Source organism: Mycteria americana, chromosome 4 (genome assembly GCF_035582795.1).
Source record: "Mycteria americana isolate JAX WOST 10 ecotype Jacksonville Zoo and Gardens chromosome 4, USCA_MyAme_1.0, whole genome shotgun sequence".
Taxonomy (NCBI): domain Eukaryota; kingdom Metazoa; phylum Chordata; class Aves; order Ciconiiformes; family Ciconiidae; genus Mycteria; species Mycteria americana.
Genome location: NC_134368.1, coordinates 58,414,403 through 58,435,937, shown reverse-complemented (window position 1 = coordinate 58,435,937; position 21,535 = coordinate 58,414,403). Strand labels below are relative to the sequence as shown.

Genomic DNA, 21,535 nt, shown 5'->3' with positions numbered 1-21,535 from the left:
GACTCGGCCACAGTGTCCTGGTCTCTTGATAGGCAAATCACTTTCTAGGCAGAGGTCCAGAGAAGTTAACCTGGCAAGCGAATCCTAACATACATTACGGGAAGCCTAAAGAAAAGCATGGTTAAAAACGAAACTAACAGCTCAGAGAAACAATTTATTCACAAAAAACCAGGGTGTAAACTTGACGGTAGTGAATATTATGACTAAACCCAAATTCTGCATAAATACAGAGGATCAGTCTTTTTAAAGCAATAGGGTTACTGAAGAGAGTTCACTGCTACAAAAAAGGGTTCACAATCTGACCCGAGGTACTTAGTTTCTTTGGGATAGGAGCCTCTGTCTTTATTCACATTGAGATGGAAAGTAACACAACCTGATAAACCTAGTTCTAGTTACTGAAATACACAATTTTTTCCTTTTAGTTAGATGATGTAGTCTTTTGCTGCCATCAGGCATTCATCAACGCGTAAAATGCAAATACACGTGTGAGTAGGCTGTGCGTAGACATCCTCTCCCAAATCCAGCTGTGCCAATGAAAGAGGTTACTGACTCCAACCACTCGTCATCCTCCTCCTGCTGCCGACTGGCAGTGCAAAGATCTGCAGAAGGAGTTGTCCATGCTCCTTAACTTGCTTTGGTTGAAAAGCAGCCTGACTAACTTAGCCCACGTCCCTCAACTGCCTCAGCTAGCCGTGCTTGGCTTGATCTGAACTAGGGAGCACTGATACGAGCTGATCCATCAGCACGCTGGTGAGGTGGTGACGGCTGAACGAGTGAGCACTGGCAAGCAAGTGCAGGCAGTGAGCTCTTCCACCGAGGCAGCTGGACGGGGGGACGGCTGTCTGTGATTGCTGGCCTTCTGCACACAGGTAGCAGCAAAATAGAAGGCTGGCAGGAATTGATTCCTTCAGATTAATGGTCTTATAAGCCATGGAGAGAGAAGTTATATTACAGCAAAAGTTAACGATAATGATGCGATCACCAGTCAAGAGCAAACACACTGAAATAGCACATAGTGGTACTAATTGAATTCTTCAAAGCCTTATTAGCTGAAAAGGTGAAAATTATTTTCATTCAGGGGGAAGGGAAACTGTTTTTTCAAAAATTATAATGTAGATTATGTTTTCTGCATTTAATTTGCACAGCATTTTCATGGGCAAAACATTCATTTTATATATATGTGTGTGTGTGTAATAAATGTAAATGTACACTGCAAAGTACAAACTTTTAAAGTAAGGATGTCCTTCAGGCTTAGGTGATTATACTGCTGCTGAGTTTTTGCTATACTCCAGTGGCATTCTACTGGAATGAGATTCACCCCTGTGCGGAGGGCAAGCATAAAACCTAAGTACCATGTAAGTCCTACTTAAGTCTTAAGGACCTGGTTCTAATTCCATTGAAATAAATAGCAATATTTTCATGGTCTTTCAGTGGGAGCTGTTTCAAGGTCAATAAATGGGATCAGTCCTATACATGCCTTTTGCTAGCCCAATTGGAATGATACTTGAAGGAGCTGCGTGTAAAATGCTTGGGAATAAGAAGAGGGGAAATAATACCTTGGTAGTAAAAGCCTTGATAATTCTGGAGAATTTGCTTAAGTTCGATACTGGAACCAAAACATTCATTTGTTCCAAAGATTCAAGAATGTTAGGTAAATTTATTCTAACCAGGAAGCTGGTCTTACCCAAATCTGACTTGAGGAGTACTGTGCGTACTTCTGCCATATTCTGTGTAAAATAATGCATAATACTAAGAAATACAGTCAAGCCTACTTAGAGCTTTATTATTATTATTATTTCTGCAGTACTAAGAGAATTTTGGATACCTTAGAGTACTAAGACATCATGTTCTCTGCTCTGGCAGCATTAACAGGGTTTCTGTGTGTTTTTCTGCTGCATCATCTACTCTTGCTAGGTAACATGATGGCATCTATTTATGCAGCTAAAAAGTGCCTGCACAGAAACTCGTTTATATTTCATAAATTCCAAGTGTTTCACAGCTGATTTCCCATTACAGATGAGAAAGCTTTAGAGAAGACCACGTTCACAACACAAGGCAATGGAGAACCCTGCACTCAGACTTTGTGCATCTATCTTACAGGGACTCCTGGCCACAGCAGTGTATTTCACTTCCTAGCTTGTATAGGGAAATAAACATATATTGGACTCCTTCTAAAATAACCTTGCACCCAACTGCCAACTTTGCAAGTGTAAAAATCCTGTGTGCGTGCTCAGTAAGTGATTTTCACAGGCTCTGACCTTCCGTAAATGAAATCCACATTCCTCAGAACCAAGCAGAGGTGGAAGGCTAGGCCTATGGCACATGTCTGTTTTTAACCTTGCCTGTTTCAGCAGCAGGCCAACTCAAAGAAAGCACAGAATAGATTTTCTTACAATAGAAAAAAATTCTCTACTTTTTTTTTATTATTCCACAGGAAAAACAGATTAGTTGTCCCCTTGACAAACTTAAAAAATGAAGAACTTCAGAGACCGTACATGAAGAATTTCACCCCACAAATCCATTTGAGGAGGTTACCCCTGAAAACCTTTTGTTTGGTGAACTCAGCGGAAAAAGACACCAACTCCTCTGCTGAAATACCAACGACTATTTTGCAGCTTCTGCAGAGGTGGGTAATAGGCCTGCAAAATAGCCTCTCTGTTCTCCTGGAGATAAGTCTGTTTTGACAAATATAGCAAGCCATGGCACAAATCAGAGGAGACCATAGCGTTTTTTTCCCCCAGTGCCTTTATTGTCATGGAAAATCCACACACTAGAATACAGCTCCCTCCAAGATCCAGAGTAGCAACTAACACATTTCAGAGGAGTACATGGGGGAACAGTGACTGAGGCCATCAGGAAAATCTCCCACTCTGGTGTAAAATAATGCTGAGTCCTTACTGCGCACACTGGACAGACAATCCTGATGCTTTGAAGCCCTATCTACCAAACAGCAGAGGAGACAAATAAAGGGAAGAAGTTCTATACTGTTTAAATCTGATGGAAGAGATTGACTTAGCCGTTCTGCTGCAAAGAAATAATTCCCAATAACATTGAAAATACTGTATAAAATAATCAGGGTAACATGGAGTTACCCTGCAGAAATCTTTCAGGGTAATTCAAATCAGAGTTAAAATTCAAAGCTAATATTGACCACCTTTAGAGGTGAATACACGAGATGACTGGCTTGGGATTTAAGAGTGACAACAGCAACATAAATTGTTCTGCCTCAGTTTCTCCGTCAATAAAATGAAAATAGTGGCATCTGCCCCTTTTCAGGAATTTTTGAAAGATCCACCAATAGGAAGTACTACTCCAAGAACTACCACCTGTATCGATGGATGAAATTAATTTGAAATCCTTCTCAAGGACCAATGAAAAGAGAATTCAAAGGAATCAGATCATATGTAGGGGTAATAAGCTTTAAAAACAGCACAACCTGAGTACAGATGAGAATCTAATTTAAGTATCAACAGGGTTCAATATCAAAAAACACCTACCATTGGGAACCCATGCAAATAGCCCACCTCTAAGCGTTGCAGGCACAGACTGGCTTGGGTGACATAAAACTGTGCATGCCAAGAGGAAATGAAGGCTTCCCTCCCAAGGGAGCAGCAGGGTTGGGTCTTCACACCAACATGGGCCTCAGGTAAGAACAACCCTGCCACCATCACCCCTAATTTTGCACCCACACCTTTGGCAGTGCTGGTGGCCTGAAAGCACCTCAGCGTGAGTACAGCTGGGGTACCACCTGCCCAGGCATGCCTGGCTCCTGCTGGGGAACACCTGCCACCTCAGGTGGGGTTTTTTGGATTGTTTCCGCCTCGGCGGAGCCCTCCCTTGAGGCTGGGTCTGTGCAGGCACTCTACGGCCTCCTCTTTCCTCTGAGGTGCTGACCCTGGCCTCAGCAGGGGGAAGCAACCAGCTCCCGGGGCCCGCAGGGAAAACGGGGTAGCGCCTGTGCCCGGCAGCAGCCACTCCCTCAGGAAAAACCTCTTCCACGCACCCGCCTTTTCAACGGGGCCCGTGCGGGGCGACGCCGCCATTTTGGGCCTCTGGGGGCTAACGCTTGTGCCCTCCCTCAGGTGGCAGCCGCGGCGGGGGGGCGAGGCGAGGCGGCGGCTCTCCCTCCCTCTTCGCCGGTGAGGAAGGAGAGGACACGGAACAGCCCCCGGCGGCCAGCAGCATCCCTCGCCGCCGTCCGAGGTTTCCCAGCGGGGGCAGGCGGGGCAGGGGACCGGCGCGGCGCAGGCCCGGCGGCCGCAGGAAGGGGAGGGAAGGGGCCGCCGCCATTATGCGCGCGCCGCCGGGGCTGGTGCGGCTGCTGGCGGCGCGGGGGTGGGGGCGGCCGCCGCGCCGCTGCCTCGGCGGCATGGACCGCTACGGCACGGAGCAGCGGGGGCGGCCCAACTCTCCCGATTACCGCCTCTACTTTAGTAAGTAGCAGCCCCCGGGCTCGATAAACCTCTACTACCCCGCCTCGGGGGGGTGCATGGTGGGGACAGGCGGCGGCTCCTCCCCGCTCCCGCTGAGGCCCCTCGGGCTGGCTGAGGTGTTGCCCCTGAGCCTCCCCCCCACTCCAGGGCGGCAGCTTTGTGTGGAGAGCGAGGGGACGTCCTGGCAGATTCGCTTTTGGAGGGGAAGCTGGGCCTGCTCAGTCCTGGGGGCTGGTGTGCGCGGCGCAGCCGTGCCCTTCGCCAGCCAGGCGAAGGCCCCGGAGGAGGCTGAAGAGGTGCTGGGGGCTCCGGGGGTGAAGCACTGCCGTGGTGCAGTGCTGTGGCAGCCTGGGCGCAAAGGCCGCGGGGTGCTCTGGGACCCCGGGGGCAGCCTTGGCCGTGGGAGCCTCGCCTCACCTCACCTCCAGCGGTGTGACAGCCCCGTGGGAGCGTGGCCTGGCCCCTGTGACCAGGCCAGCCCTCCCTCCAGAAACGTCACGGTGAGGGGGGGCTGGCATCCAAAACATGGGGCTGCAGCCCTGAGGGGCCTGTGGGGCCAGGAGTGGCGCCGGGAGGGCATGGGCAGCGCTCCAGGAGGCTTCTCAAAACCCAGTGAGAGGTGGGGGTGTGCAGTCTCAGTATTACGCGTTTTAGTAACAATGTTGCGTATTTATGTGCCGCTTCTGTAGCGGTGGTTTTGTACATTTTTGGTCCATTGACTTACAAGCAGTTAATTCTGACGTCTGCGGGTATGAGAGAAGCGGAGGCGTCGTGTACCATGTCGGCAGTACCCTGCCAGGGCTCCCTTGTGCTCAGTCCCCAGGGGGCTGCTAGCGCAGGAGCTCATCTAGAGTAAGTCACTTTAGTTAGCGGGAATAAGCAGCCGACCACTAAACTTTGCTTTATTTGGGAGGAGCATCTGGGACTCTTCCAGGAGTTGCAAAAACAACCCCCGTGTACTCCTCTTTGCTGAGGTGGTCACAGTCCAAAGCTAAATGAAGTCCCTTGTCTGCTTTTCTCTTTACTATGAATAGGGGAGAAACTCCTTGAGATTCGTGTTAGCACCTTATATTGTTGCCGATGTTTCTGTTTTGATGCAGTACTTGGGCTTTTAGTATGTTGAAAAGTTTCTGAGTAGTTTCAAAAGCTTAAGCACCCACTCCAGTGAATTTTGTTCCTTTCTACAGTGGGAGCAAGGCTGAAGTGCAAATTGGGCCCCTGTTAAGTTAATGTCAATTTCTGCTGTTTTCGCGGCATGGTGTTTCATTTCTAGGGCCTGAGCAATTATCCAATCCCTTGCTTATTCTCTTGGCCAGACTTTGGCCTACTATGTTGGGGGATTTTCTTTTTGTGGTCATGAAACTCAGTTTATTAGAAATACAGTGAAGTCACAAGGGTAGCATTGCTAGAAACCCAGATGAATTCACTGATCGCTCATGGAAATGAGGTTCCCTTGGTATTTTTTTCTCCATTAACGGTTGTGTATTGCTGGGGAGGAGAAGAAAAGAGAATGAAAGGATCTTCTCATCTTTACATAGCTTGTATTGCCAGGTAGTCAGAAGAGAAGTGTGGTATTGAATACTAAAGCAGTAATTTTGATTCTAATGATTGTCCTGTGAAACAATGTGCTGTGTGTAGGCTATTTTTTAGTCCTTGGAATTAAACTTCAGAAAAAGTTTAACTGATGCATAATTGTGGCATATCATACATTTCTGTAATGTGTAATAGTTAGCAATACCAACATCTTATGGCATATCTTTAGATTTGTAATGCTACTTTTTTGTTTTGTTTTTCAGAGAATGCAGATGGTAAATATATTTCCCCATTTCATGACATTCCACTGTTTGCAGGATCTAAAGAGGTATGTATTTATGCCTTGAAAGATAATTAATTTCAAAATTATAACAATTTTGTTGGTGGTATTTAGGTAAAAATGCAGTTTTTACAAGCTTTTTTTTTTAAGCAATTAACAGACAAATGTATAGCACCAGAAAGGACCATTTTAACCCAGCCTGATTTCTTATGTGATACAGGCACAATAACTCTGCCAAATTTTCTCTGCTGAGTTCAGTAACTTGCAGTGAAACATAATAATTGCTGTATAGATGAGCCTAGGTGTCTCTTTAAGTCTCCAGGTGATTGAGGATGGGGGGAACCCTCACTGTATCTTGTTCTCCCCTATGTTTAAGGTTTATCTTTATGTGTGCTTGAATTCATTTTCTACTATTACTCTTTTTAAAGTGGCGTTTTTCTACATCTGCAATTAAAAGTGTACATTTCCTTGCAATAGGAGATGTACAGCACACACTTATGTAACTTAGGGTGTATTTCTTTAATTCCCAAAAGGAGCATTATAATTGGAAGCCAACAATAATGCCCAAGAGAGAAGTGGTAATCGCACCTTTGGAGAATTACAAGGCGTGAGGTGCAGCTGAGCACTTTCACGTCTTGTTAGCCACACTCCCTGGAGTTTCATTATAGCAATAATGAAACGCCTGTTTTATGTGTCACCAGTGGGAACTGCCAGTCTTTGGTTTAGGCTTAGGTTTGCTTATTATGGTATGCTTGTTACACAAAACAGGTTGGGAGGGTTTCGGCCATTTTCTTGATTTGTTGCTGGGTCTCTATGAATGATATGAATGGTGAGAAAGATCAGCAGTTGTAACATGTTCAGAGTGAGACTTCTGAACTAATGAACCAATCTCTCAAATTATTTAAAATGAGAGATTAAAAATGTGCATGAAATCTTTTTGATCAGCAGACCCTAAGCTTGCTAGTCAATGGAAGAGGTAAGTCTCTTTCAGAGAGTCATTACTAAGATGCTCTGTTCAGTGGGTGCAATTGCTGGAAAAGCAATGGGCATTTTCATCACACATCCCCTGGGGGCATTGCTGTCCCTATATCTAGAGTTTAAGGTTTGGAGGGGTGGATTATAGTCTGTGATTTTTCTGTAGATTAAATTATAGTACAGTGATGTCTGACCAATGTGGAGAGGCATTCATTTTGGTGTGTGAGCAAGGAAAGGGCATTCCACAGGATGTAGGGGCCTGAGGGGGGAGTGAGAAAAGGAGTCATTTTGAAGGTCTCTGTTAATTTTGCCTTCTTTGCAAGAGTATGACATAAGGGGTTGTATGTTATTTTTTTTTTTCCCTCCCCTGGTCTAAGCTTTGTGGATTTTATTTTATGATGGATAACTCCAGCCTTATTTTCCATACTGGCTTTGTGTGGTGGTTGTTTTTTTTTATCTTTTTCAACTGAACAGAAGGATGACTATGTTTTTAATCAGTTGAGGACAGGCCTAAATTGCTGCTTAAATTTTTTAGTAGCTGGGGGAAAGTGGATGTGTCTTTGTACATTTTTACCTTCCTCTGTTAACATCTGGAAGGTTATAATTTCACAATGAAACAGAACTGAGTACTTACTTGTAAAAGTTAGAGTTTAGGCCTTTATGCTCACAAAGGGATGTTTCAGTTGCATTGAAAACTACTGTTGTCTGTATTTATGTGAATACAGTATTGCTCTCTAATGTTCTTTATACGCTTCTTTCTTTCACTCTTTCCCCATAGGATAAAGAGATTCCTGCAAAGAGGTCAAAGACTACTGGGAGTGAGGTACTGCTAAGCCTTTTTTTTTTTTTTTTTAACTATTCCCTCTATTTCCTTTCCAACATTGCTTCACTGTTCTGCATAGTGAACTTGCTCTCACTGAATATAGCTGACATATCTTCAAATGCAAGTCTTTTAGGAGGAGAAAGCTTAAAGGGAGTTAATATTCTCCTCTTTGAACGGGCCAGAAATGTCAGCATTCTTTTATTCATCAAGATGTTCTCAAAGGCAAACACACTTATACCACTCTTTGAAAGGTTTGCTATGACTATTGCAGTGTAGATATGTTATCTTTTTTGCTATTGCATTCAGAAACATTTGCAAAAACCATTTGCATTAACCTCCGTTAATGAAATATTCATTATGCTCTGACTGTGGGTAATCTTTGGTATATATACAAAACTTCAGAAATCCTAAGTATGTTAGGGCAGAAATTAGACTTAGTATCTGCTTTTTAGAACTGAGGATATGTTGTTTTCTATACTCATCTGGGAAGCCCAAGGAGAGAAAAATCACATTTGCTAATGGTTCAGCATTAACCAGCACTGAAGTTAAGCCTAATAGAAGCCCAAAAAACCATGGAAGGTCTGCTGAGGCTTTTTCTGTGAAACAAGATTTGTTTATGTAAGTGTCTTTTAAAAAATGTAGCATTTTTTTGCAGTGCTTTCCCTGGCATAGGGGTAACTAAAAATTAGTGAAAGAAAAAATGAAACAAACTATGCTTTAAGACCACGATGTGTCTGTGTGTGTCCCAATCTTTATCTTCTCCATATCTATTTGGTCAGTCCTATTGCAAAACTGTAACTATCCATCCAATGTGAAAGAACTGTCCTGTCTGGGTTCTCATAGTTTTGCAACTAGTGTGTGGTACACTGATTCATCTGCTGTACACCAGCCCCTACACAATCCTGTACTATGTATTTTCTCTCCCTTTGCCCTGTGATTCATTCGAGCTACAGTGCCTAGGTAATGCTTTTTAGATTTCCTGTTGCTTGATGCCCATTTAAGTACTATTAGTAGATGTAGAATCATGCCTGGAAGACGAATTGTTGAGAAGGAGTATGCGCCAGTAGTAGCCTTTCTCAAAAATCATTGTCTTGCCACGTGAATTCTTAATTACTGCTCTTGCTAGAAGTCAAGTATTCGTTTCTTACCTGCTTGTGAATACTGTGGCAATACCTGCTGGTTGCGAAGATGCAAAGCCTGTTTTATGCAGTGTCTAAAACTGTTCAAAACTGTCTGTGTAGTGGGAAGCATGATAGCTTGCTGAAAACCATGTTTCTAGTAGCCTTTTTCTCATCTCTGGATCAGCCTATGGAGCTGGGGGGAATAACGCCAGTGAGGCTGAGCAGCTCTTGCTTCCTGGGCCAGTGTAGACTCCAGAGCTGCTTTAGGTAACTTTTGCTATGAGAGAGCTCTGGACTGTGGTTTAATAGAACTATGGAAAATGAGCAAAGGCAAGTGTACATTCCAGTCATTGTGGGCTTCTGATGCGAGTAAGCAAAGAAACATGCAGGCTGTAGGCTTTCCAAACATGCAAGGTCTTTACTTAGATGGTGAAACATGAAAATGCAAATAATTTAGAAAACCCTTTTTCATCGTCGTCTTTGGGAGCTGGGGAGAAGAGAGAAAACAGAAGGATCTTTGTGTTCAGGAAAGCAGTTTCTTCTTATGCTGGGCCCTTCAGCAGTCCTCACCTTGGTCTGGTGAGAAATGCATCCCTGTGTGCCTGTATTTAGGGAGAACATAGCTTAATCAGGGGATGAAGGGAAAATGAGGAATTTAATGCTATATACTGATTTCTAAAGACCTTTGAAGCACTGTACTCCTTACTATTCTCTAGGGATGCAAAGGCTACTATTGATACCTGCTGTTCAGTTGATCCTTGCACTGAATTTGGCCAGAATTCAAAGATGATAGTTCCTCTTGCTCTGGAAACACAGTGGCATCTTTAAAACTTGTGCTTTTAGGGTGGCAGTTATTTGTTACTCTCCACAAGGGCAAGCCCTCTTAAGAGTGTGTGTTAAATTATGCTGAATTGGTGTTCATCAGATGGCAGTTTAGCTATGGAAAATAATGATAATTCTGCATGAGTCTCTTCAGTCTGTCTAATCTACTTTAAATTGTTCTTGGTGTTCCTGATGCCAGAAAAGGTGGTCTCAAAATCGAGGAGTTGCAGCTTTCAGCATTCATGGGATAGGGGAATGCACATCGTACAAGTCTCTGTTAGCTGTTTTGCAGTCTTGGCTTGTAGTTCTAAGGGAAACGCTGTGGTGTTCCTGTATGAACTGTTCTCAGTAGTGCAGCTATTACCTGCAACATTTTACACCTTCCCAAATCTCAATTAAATTTAGCTTTGCAGTCACTGTTGACAACTGATCTTTTTGCTTTCACAGATGTTTTTTGGCTGTTTGAAGACTAGAGAGAAGTTATTTTGAGGGAGAAACTATGCTGGAAGAAATCATATTCAGCTTCAGTCTCAAAATTATTACCAGCTTGCAGTCTGAACCTTTGCTTTGTCTTAAGCATTGCAAGCACTTGGAATCCACTCCTGCCCAAGTAAATCTCTGTGAAAGATATCAAAAGTTCCACATCTCTCTCTGGAAGAGTGGATGTTCCCACTGTGGTTACAGTCAAAACTGTCAGAGGGTGATTGTTGAATATGGTCTTCCGTGTCTAGCAGGAAGAAGGTTTGAAGAGGTCATTGTTTTCTTTTCAAGACAAATGTGACATGTTGCTTCCCTGCTGTAGTGAAAGGGTTTCTAATCTACTTGTCATTGTATGTTTTTTGGTAAAGTATTCACGTGTCATCTCATTCAGAGGACCCAGGTGTTCTTGAATACAAAGTTTTATTTTAAATATTGGCCTTGGTAAGGAATCTATCCAAGCATGTAGAGATTATAGTCCTCTAACTTGCAGACACCCACAAGAGCATTTGGGGAAAAAAAAAAAAAAGAAAGAAAGAAACAAGACAGCTTTTGTTTTGTTGCATCCTGTGGGTTGCACAGTGCTGGAGTGCCCTTGTGGACTTCAGTTGAATTCCTTCTGTCAGGCAAAAACTTCTGATAAATTAACTAGTCAGGTGAGATATAAGGGCTTCACAGTGGTCATGCAGTCTGAATCGGTGATCTGATAGAGGATCATCTGTTCCATGCTTGGAACAGTGTTCAAAACTGGTGTCAGAGTTATCTTATGATAAAGTTGGTATGTTTCATAAGAAAGAAAAAGCTGTCATTGTTTCCTGTGCAGAACAGGTGCAAACTTTGTACTGACTTTGTATTCTGTCTTAACTACAGCCTCTGTAACCTTCTTTGGTCGGTCACGTTAGACATTTTTTCGGTATATGTAACCTGGGCAGTAGTGTGTCCATTATGTGTGTTCAGGGATTTGTTTGTTCCAAATTTTAGATTATCAGTGAAGCTCTCATCGTGATGCTTGAACTTGCCCAGCCTTTTTCTATGGATGTGTCCAATAGCTGTAAGCCTTGCTTTGTGTTCTTGTAGATTAACAAATATTGAGAATAGAAGAAATCTTCACTCAGCGGTCCAGTTAAAATCTACTGGAGTAGAGTTGGTTTACTGAGAAAGTTGCATCAGTGATTTGATCAAGCTTAACTTGAAGTTAAGTGAATGGTTCCTTAAACTCGAGGAAGTCAGTGTTTCATTTTCATTCATGTCATGGTTGTACACTGAGTAGTTTTGTAGGTGAACGTGTCCAGTAACTAGTTTATCAGAGAGTATGTCTGACACCACTTTTGGGATACCTGTGGGTAAAAATTTACATAGTGTTTGTGATTCCCTTTTCACTATAATGTGAGGGAAGTACACTATGAAGAGACTGCAGGCACTTTGCATTTATGCTGGGCACTGCATTCCTTTTTTGCTATGTAGCGTGTTAATTTATATTGGAAAAGTTCCATTGACTTCTCATTTAGATACAGTATATTTGGTCTCCAGATGTTGCTGGCATCTGGTTTGTTGTTTTCATTGGCAAATACCTTGTGGCAAGTGTTACATTGGGAATGCTTATAACATGGGTACTCATTTTATAAGCAAGCCCCTCCCCATTTATTTCTGGTTGTATTTCATGACAGTCCTTATTTTCCTTCTCCTTTTTACCCCCCCTTTTTTTTGTTCTTTTCTTCTTTTAAACTTCATCCTTTGTTCACACTGCTGCTGGACTGCAGCTCATCCTTTTTGTTCTCGTTAGTCCTCAGGTACATGCTGCCATGTTCAGTTGATGGCTGATGAGAATCCCTGCAAGATTGCAAATGAGCAGACAGAAAATAAATTGAAATGATAGCTGCTTTTTCTTCTCTCTGTCTTGTGAGCTCAGAGCTTCTCAGTGAGGAAGGGTCAGTATCTCTCAAATGCTGCCTCTAATGCTTTCAGATGTGGAGTGGTGGTGTTTTGTTTTTTTTTTTTTTGAGCACTCTACTATAGAACTAAAGTAATTGTAAGCTTTAGCATATCTCTTCTCCCTGTCACGCAAGGGTGATGGTGAATGGCAATCAGGCCTTAAAAAGTGGTGATGTTTCTCATTTTATGAAATTATACTGAGTTTCTGTTCCTCTCTATCTCTTTTGTTTTGTGACTTTCCTCACTGTGTATAGGTTGCTCCACTTCTGCTTCAAATTAGCTGAACCTTCAGAGTTAAGCATTAAGTGTTGCAACCCTTGGGCAAAACCCTGCCCTCAAATGCACCAGCTAAGGGACTTGAGAAGACTGGAAAAGGAAATAGTTGAACAAGAAAGGGAAAGTTAGGTAAAGAAGAACTGTTTCTGAGAAGGGTGTATGGGAGTCCAGAAGGGTAGGTTGTTAAAATAGTGTCAGAAATGTGCTTAATTTTTTTTTTCTTCCTGTGATATTCAGGTTTGTAATAACAAACCCTGATCAAAATGAGTTATCTTCTATAAGAATCTGTACAGCCAGAGCTAGCAGTCATTTTTGGCCATCAGTCTTAGTGGAGAGAATGCTGACTCACAGTTTACCCAGGTACAACAGTCGGTATTTTCCCTGCTTTTCTTAACACTTGCTGTATGAATATGTTGAAGTATATTTGTATATCTTTTTATCTTCCTGTGGTTTTCTTTTTTTTAAAAAAAAAAAACCTGTTCCTGTTGTCTGTGTGAAAGAGAGATTTTTGCTTGTCTCAGCCAAAACAGTATCATGATACATTAAAAATGATGTTCAACTGAAATGGAATGCAGTAAGTTGCCAAGCAGTGTTAAAGAAGGCACCCCGATAAAGCAAACATTTGTTTACATCCTATGTGAGTTCCCATGTAATGTACGTAGCATGTAGTTCTTAGGAAATAAGGGATACCATTTAGAAATAGTGGCTGTTCCTTTTGATGCCATTTTCTGCCAATTTTAATATTCAGTTTTAGGAATTAGGACATGCACTTTTGACTTCTCTGTGTTGAGCAAATGGTGGGTTTTTTTTTCCCCCATCACCTCTTCAAGGTATAATAGAGCATAAGTACAAATGTCTGTCTTGTGTTCACATTAACCCAAAGTCAAACAAGTTATGTAATACCCCTTGTTGAACGTCCCTCTGGGCTCTGTTAGGTCACTTCCCCTAGCAGATGGGTTCTGTCCCTTTTTCTGAATCTAGGAAACTGCTTCCTCCTCTTTTCTTGCATGCTCCAGGATACTGTCCTGAAGAAACCATCAGCCAGCAGAGCTGGCATGAGGCTAGCCTGTAGGAACTACTCCATCTGGCCTGTTGTACAGTCTGCTGTCATGAAGTGGAGTCCCTTCTGCATTAGGCGCTTGCAGAGTTGGATTAAATCTTGGCTGCAGTGAGCAGGGATTTCATAGGGCAGAGCAGTTGACTGCTGTCATACTAAGGCAGTTAAATGTTAAACTTTCCAAAGCAATAGTTTTCGTTTCATGAGACATCTTTTTTCTTTTTCTGTCAATGGAAGATGTGTCAAATGGGCTGTTGAAACCATCTCACCATTGCTTGAGGGGGTAGAAGTGCTCACTTGGGGGTTTGGTGAGGTGGAATTTTTTGTTTTACTGATTTAAAATAAAGATAAAAATATCAATTACCAGATGCATTCATCATCCAAAACTAACCACTGAATGGTATATGCAGATGGTAATCTGTGAAGACAGGTGGTGTCTGACACTTGCATTTCTGTTTGCAGCTGAGGCAGAGAGGGTTTTGCAGGAGGGGATGGGGGAGAACATTCAAGTGGTCAGAAGGAATAGGTGCTTGGTCTGGGAAAATAAGAGTGATGGAAAAATTCCTGGGTGATGTTTAGGCAAGGAGGGAAACAAGATAAGAAAGAGGAGGAAAAAACCCCTAAAAAACCAGGAGTATACTTCTCTCTTTCTATCTGTCAAACTATCTAGCATGTGCTCTTCTTTCCACACGAGTGAATCCTGTCTCGTTGCTGTGAAAATGTGATGGCCCTATAAATAAAACTTTTTATTTTTAAATGTAAGCACTGCATGAAGTTATTAATCTCTTGTAAATGCTTGTGGCAGCTTAGCATTAGAGAGAGTACTTTCGGGGATTTTTTTGCATACAAATTAGTCTGTCAGGCTGTCACATTTAAGACTGTTGACAATTCACATTTGACTGATACCACAAATTATGAAGGCCTGGTCTTAGAGCTGAGTTAAATCCAAGTGACTTTTTTGTTTTTGAGAGCAGCATTGTATTCATTTCAGTCCAGTTGTTGTCCAGCCCTGAGAATTGTTTTGGTGAAGACCTGGAATAACTCTTGACCAATTAAAGCTCAAAACCAAGATTTACAGGCTGCTGAAGCCATTGTATGGTTCAGGAAAACATACAGTGGCATCTAAACAACAAAAATACAGGATTGTGGTAGAGGGGAAAACATAGTGTATAATTCCAGGAGTAGTTTGTAAGTTTTCTGCCTGTAGCTACCAGTCAGAACAATTCTTTGACCTGCTTAGCAGTTCCCTAAGAGTTTCTTGTCAGCACTGGCTTTCATGCTGTGCATTTCTTTTTTCCAAGTGTTTCCCAGATGGATGTGCAGACTTTATTTGGCTCTCTTCCAACCCTTCCCTTACCTGCTGCTGCATGTATATTACTTTGTTCTGTTTGCTTCCTTAGTGTTGACATCTTTGAGCTCTCTTTCTGATTACTTCTCTGTTTCAACCGTTCTTATATACATAAGGTGTACTTTATGAAACTGATCTGAAGCACCTTTGTCCTTTTATTTTTCCCTTTTTTTTTTTTTTCTCCTTCCTTGTTTTATTTGGGTATGACCTGATTGGGGAAAAGTGATTCCATTTGACATGCTGGGCACAGTACTTATGGATGGCAAATTTAATTTAAATTTACTGGGAATTTGCTGTCAGGGTTGTGCATAGCTTGTGGTCTCGTGAGAGAAACACTGGGTGACAGTTGGGATTTTCCTTTGCTTTCTTGCTTTCCACCTTCCAGGTTTGTTTGGGAGGAGAAGATCATAGAACCATTGGAATTATTTTAATCAGACTGTGGTATTGACCCTGGTAATGGTAATTGTTTGTTGCAGCTGCAGGATACAAGGAGAAAAAATACAAATATTTAGGAGTCCACTGGAGCCTAATTGCAGTGTAGTTAGTCAGTGCAAGTCTTCATTTGGTTTAACTTTATATTTTTTCCCCTACAAATTTCTGCGAAAACATATTTTGTCCTTCCTGCACTGTTGTGATTTTTAATACCAATGCGAGTTTTCTTTGGCTATGAAGAGGTGTCTCAGGCAATGTGATATTTTGGGGTTATTTTAGTAATCTAGGAGAAAATAGGTTGTAGACATTGCTGGGTGGTTTGGTCTAGTTACCCATTTCGATTAATACTCTACTCCTTGTTAGTGCTTAACTCTGACAGCCTCAGAGGAGGAAACCTTACAGCAGTTACACAGAATTTTTCTCTTTGGAAAATGTCACTTTAACCTCCTCAGTAAGAAGGGCATAAATTACTTATTTTTCTTCTAAAAGCATGAAAGTTTACATGTTTTAGGTTTATTCCCCCCTCACCCCCTTTCTTAAAACAACTTTAACTTTTTTTTTCTATTAGGAAGGTGGCTAATGCAAACGTGAGGTGTCTGTGTCCATGTCTGTCCTCTGCCATCACTTTTGGATTCATTCTGCCTCGCTTCAACCAGATTTGACTGAGAATCAGAAATATCAGTGGTTGTTGCATTTGCGTGGGTTTTTAAAAAAATGAATGAGGCAAAAGGGGAGGGTCTGAAGAAAAAAATCCTCAGGGGGAAAAAACCCAAAACTTTGTCCTTTCCAGCGCTTGAGGGAAGCTAACTGTGTCATATACAAATGTCCAGTCCTCTCTGACTAGTCGACTGAACCACTGCCTTGTGGCAAACCATTCCATGGACTTTCTGAACATTTTGTGAAGAGTATGATACGGGAATAAAAAACATCATGTGGATTTCCACTACTTGTAGTTGTTCATATTCTCAAAAGGGTGGGGTGGGGGAAGGATGAACCAAGGAGGTTGAGTATCATTGTGTGGAACTAAACAAATTGTACTTAATGTAAAAGCAGCTGGAACAGAGAGATGTAATGTATGTTGCTGCTGAATACAGAGGAGAGATTTTGTCTTATTGTGAAATACTAATTGCCAAGTGGATTTTATTTTCAGTTCTGCCATTGTTCTTTGTTTTAGGTCCTGTTTAATATGGTTGTAGAAGTGCCTCGTTGGACGAATGCAAAAATGGAGGTAGTTAAGAAAAATACCTTGATTGTATAGGTATTTATGAAAGTTATGATAATATGGTGGCTTTCAATAGTCAGAGTTTAATCTGAATGTGGATTACTCTGTACACATAAAATTTTCTCTGTTAAAAAATTAATCTGAAGTTGTGCATACAGACACTTTCCTTGCGATTATATAAAGTGTTGAGGTTCTAATCTTGTTTCCCTTCTGTTGGTGAGCACTGCTTCTTGACAGCCCTCTGACTGCAGAGTGCAGCATAGCTGCAACAGAGTCCTAGAGCCTTGCAGGATGTTGTCCAACATTTAGTCTTGCTCTTGCTTGCTTGTAGAGCATTCCACTTGGAGGATTTAATTCCTCTCACTTCCGCTGTATAGTGTGCTAGACCAAATCCTGACAAATGGAGTTGCAAATGAAAAAGCATTTCCTTGTGACAAAAAAAAATACTTGGGGACATCACTGATTAAAAGTATCTACTCCTGCAGAGATATCTTAAAAGTAGAGCCTAGTGGGTTGTTCCTCTGCAGTTGCAATATAGAAGCTGAGTAATGCTTCATCTGTAGTGTTCGTGAAACAACAGATCTCACCAGGATTTGTATTAATTCTAGGGATGCTTCCTGGATGCTTTTAAGGAAGTTTGTGGTTGAGCTGTTAACTATTTTGATTATTAAAAATAACACCAAAAAAACTCCCCAGCCTGTTCAGCCTGTTATTTCAGAATTTTGTTTTCTTGTTTTCCTGATGCTGGAAAATCATTTGAACTGTGTTTACCACTACAGTAGTTGTTCTACAAGCAGGGTTACCTTGCATATTTACCTCGTATTTTAAGATGATGATCTATTGTGGAAGTTGAGTTCTCTTTTGCAGAGTTTCCCTTTGACAACGCTATTTGAACTCTTTGTGTAAAGCTCAGGTTGCTCTCTGTCCCCTTCTCTCGGCACATTGTGTCAAGAGTAGAAAATTTTGCTGCTCTGTTAGGTTCAGAAATCAGTGGGTTTAGACTTTTCTGGCTTGATAGAGGAGACCAGACGTAGTTCTCTAATCTATAACTTTTAATATACTTGAATTTTCCTGCATTAATAGTTAAGGCAGTTGTCTTGCCTTGCCATTGTGTCTTGGCAGTCCTTCGGTCCAGACTGTGGTAAGGTGCTAATACGAGGTCTTGTCTACATCTCCATGCTGAGATTCCCTCACGTGGAATGGAGATTGTAGGAAATTAAACCTTCCCTTAGGATGAATGTTTCCCACTGTCACATCCCCAGTGCCAGATCTCCTGCTCATCAGTTTGTTTTATTTCTGTTGTTCTTCCCTTGATTTTCCTGAAGGTGCTTTTCACAAGACTTTTGTCTGCTGTTGTCAGTTACTCCTCTTTGTCCCAGTTTACATCAAGAAAAAGCATTGCTAAGCTCCACTTTTGTCAAAGTTCCAGGTGGCATATTTGAGGTCTTCACTGTTAAGTTATGACCAGAAGCAGGTAGAATCAAGTGTGAAAAATGTGTGAACCTTGATCTCAGCTCTTGGGGAAGGTTTACTTGTGGAATAAGTGCATGCTATTAAGTTTGGCGTGGTTCAAAAAGGTGGAATTCCTTTGGGATGGCTTTGGTGGTGGTGCTTCAGGTAAATTACAAGGATGTTATAAAATGAATATGGACTAAGGGCTGTATGCTTATGGACGCAAGCTGTGTACCACCTGAGCCAGTGTGTGCTCATAGCCTGTAACAACTGTGATGCCATTCAGAGGAATGTTTGTAAGCAAGAGTCAAGCTAACATGGATTGGGTTGTGGTGTGGAGTGTCAAAAGGACGGTTACAGTGAATTAGTTGATGCGTGGTAGGTAACTTATACGGCAGTGGGTTTGTATTTGAGGTTTTGGGGAGGGTGATGACAATAATAAACTGTTCAGCTTTAATTACTTCAGTCCTTCTGTGAGTGCTTCTCTGGGAATAAGAATGCCTTCTTCTAATGCTAGCTTAACTTGTTCCAAATTTGCGTGAAGTTGGCATTTGGTGACTATGCAGAACTTGCCCTTACTAAAAAGAATTTGTATGCTGAGAGGTGATGGAGAGAAGGTATGTATGCAATAGGAGAGCAATGAACAGGGGGTGAGAAGAAGATATGAAACATTTCCCCTGTTGCTGTCAAAGCCTGAAGAGCTTGTGCCACCATTTGTGTGTCTGTTGTACTATAAAGTGCAAGAGCTTCTGACCTAAGTTCTTTTCAGTATTTATGTTTGACCATGACAGTCTCCTTATAAATTTATGACTTTCTCTTTTACATTCATTTTTTTTCTTGCATACTTCATAATGTTATTTAAAACCTTAATAAGCTGCTTTTTGAACATGACCCTTGAGATTTAGAGTGAGGCCATCGTACTTTTAATACTTCTCAAACCACAAGCACATGCTCTGCTCCCAGATGGAGCTTTCTAACTGGTTGGGTACAGAATGAATTGCTTTCCATGTTACACCTCTCTCTCTCTCTCTCTCTCTCTCTCTCTCTCTCTCTCTCTCTCTCAATCTGCTTAGATTGCCACTGAGGAGCCGTTGAATCCCATTAAACAAGATATAAAGAAAGGCAAGCTTCGATATGTGGCAAATATCTTTCCTCACAAGGGTTATATATGGAATTATGGTGCCCTCCCACAGGTAACATTTTTGTTATAATGGTGAAAGTTTTCTGTCTTCTGTGTAAATTGCCTTGTAAATCTTGGGTACTGCCTGAATGCAGATCAGTTGCAAGAGGGATATTTCTCTTTGATACATTTGTAAATTAGGATTTTTTTAATGTTGGGCTTTATTGTGTCCATAAATTTTGATCAGAATTTGGGTGTGGGTGTAAATATGTGCTGTGTTTCAGGAAGGAGTTAAATGATCAAGAAATCTCGAATCTTTAGTCTGCGTGTCTGTACTGTAGTGACAGAATTAAACTGTCATGGTCTGCCATTCAAGAATACTTTGTCAAGTAGCCCTTTTCTGCTTAAACAAGACATTGTTTTAAAAACTAATTTAGGATTGTCATGTATTACAGCATAAATTTTAATTGGGATTTCCTAATACCTTTAACAAAGAGGAACACAAGGGCTGTTCTTTTTTAGATTAAACCTCTACTGCCTTTTAACTTTTCTCTGAACTGTGAGACTTTACTGGTTATGACACATTCAAAACTTTGAGCCTTGAAAAAGCCCAACTAATGGCTGAAATTTTGAGCATAATGAAAGGTTTTAAACTTTTTTCAGTTCTGTGAATAACACATTGGAGTTAAATTAATACTGAAGAACATGATGGAGCTAGAAAAGAGTAATTTATTTTCTTTACACTTAACTGCATAAGCAATGAACGTTTACTCCTGAAAATCTGCTTATATGTTTGATTCTTGAAGAGGAGATACCAGGCAGGTGCTGGAGTATAGCAATGAAGTTCTTATCCAGTCAGCAGTCTCAGTAGACAAAGTTTCCAAGTAGGTATAGTTGGGAACCAGCAATTCCGTTTAATGTTTGGAAATTTGTGTGTGCCTTGGTACAAAGCCAAAATTAAACATTTGAATATTTTCCTGCACAAAGTGCGTTATTTTGGACTGATGACACTTTCCCCAGGAGAAATGTTCAGCTCCCCTTGTTACCTTGTGAGTCAGAGAGGGCAGGCGATAATTGTAATTTTTATTTTCTGTAATAACTTTAAAATACCAGTTGGATCGTTACATCTCCAATTGTTGAAGTCCAGATGATACTCCAGATTCCTACTGGCAGTTGTAACAAACAAAATCTGATTCGGTGTCTCCATAATCACAAGAGGACTTTTCATCAGGATCAGCAGTTGCCAGAAGTTCAGCCCTAGTATATGGCTTAAAGACACGTATCTGTGGCTGCTGTTTTATGCTGTGGAACAGAGTAGAAAAATGATGGTAGGACTATCATTATTGCAGGAGCTGCTGTACTGTGCAGAGGACAATACCATCCTAGTGAGCTTTCCTTCTAACCTATGGGTGGAGGGGTGCAGCTGGGCAGGAGAATAGTACCGGTATAATGCAGCCTTAAATAAAAAGCGCTTTGGAAGAGTATTGGAAAAAATAAGTTTTAAGCTGAAATTCTCTCTTGACTCCACTTCAGCAATTTTTTGGTAATGATTCTGCTACCTAAACACCTGAGCATTTGCTTTTCACAGTTTTGCCTTTTAGTATCAGTCAAGTTCTCAAACAAGTTTGAGGTGGAGGTTTGACTGTGGACAGCAGGAGGTAACAGTATAGCTCCTTGGAAGAAACGTTTTCTAACACCTTTTCAACAAAACTTCATTGGACTCAAAATTCTATCAGGAAAACTTCTCAACTTTAGAATGAGTTACTCATTACTAGCCAGTAAGAGACAAAATAAGTACTGGTCTGGTAATTAATTTAGTATAACTTGGCTATGATTCCTTGCTTGTACAGAGCACAGAGCAGGGATTTGAACTTGCCTCCCGGAGAAGCTTCTTTGGTCTTAAGCTGCTGGCTGTTCTTGGGAATGTACGCATCTCAAAATTCTCAGAAATGTTTCATACCTAAATCTAAAAAATTTAAAAAGCTAGTTGGGTGCTGATAAAGCCATATCTAGGAGCTTGGTTAGCTCAAAGTCTAGATGTTTTTGAAAGCAACTTATGTTAGTGCCATGGTATTTAAAGAGTATAATAAGACTGTGATTGTAGGATGTTCTAGCTTAATCCCATAACCACTAGTAACCAGAAAAATACATATTCAGGGTCCTCTGATGCCTTAATCACTGCAATTTGAGTAAGTGTGTCTGTTGAGTCACGGATACAGTTAATACTTTTGT

The 21,535-nt window shown here is 41.5% G+C and overlaps 1 protein-coding gene across 4 annotated transcripts in view; it reads left to right on the top strand.

Annotated features, from left to right (window-relative positions):
- The first annotated feature begins 4,114 nt into the window (after positions 1-4,114).
- Positions 4,115-21,535, top strand: part of PPA2 (inorganic pyrophosphatase 2) — a 38,845-nt gene continuing 21,424 nt past the window's right edge. The window contains exons 1-5 of one of the 4 annotated variants that reach the window (XM_075500668.1): positions 4,115-4,433; positions 6,230-6,294; positions 8,000-8,044; positions 16,684-16,737; positions 19,257-19,376. In XM_075500668.1, coding sequence (XP_075356783.1) covers positions 4,292-4,433; positions 6,230-6,294; positions 8,000-8,044; positions 16,684-16,737; positions 19,257-19,376 — 426 coding nt within the window. In that variant the 5' untranslated portion in view covers positions 4,115-4,291. The remainder of the gene's footprint in view (positions 4,434-6,229; positions 6,295-7,999; positions 8,045-16,683; positions 16,738-19,256; positions 19,377-21,535) is intronic. The other 3 variants (XM_075500665.1, XM_075500666.1, XM_075500667.1) reach the window with 3 other exon arrangements.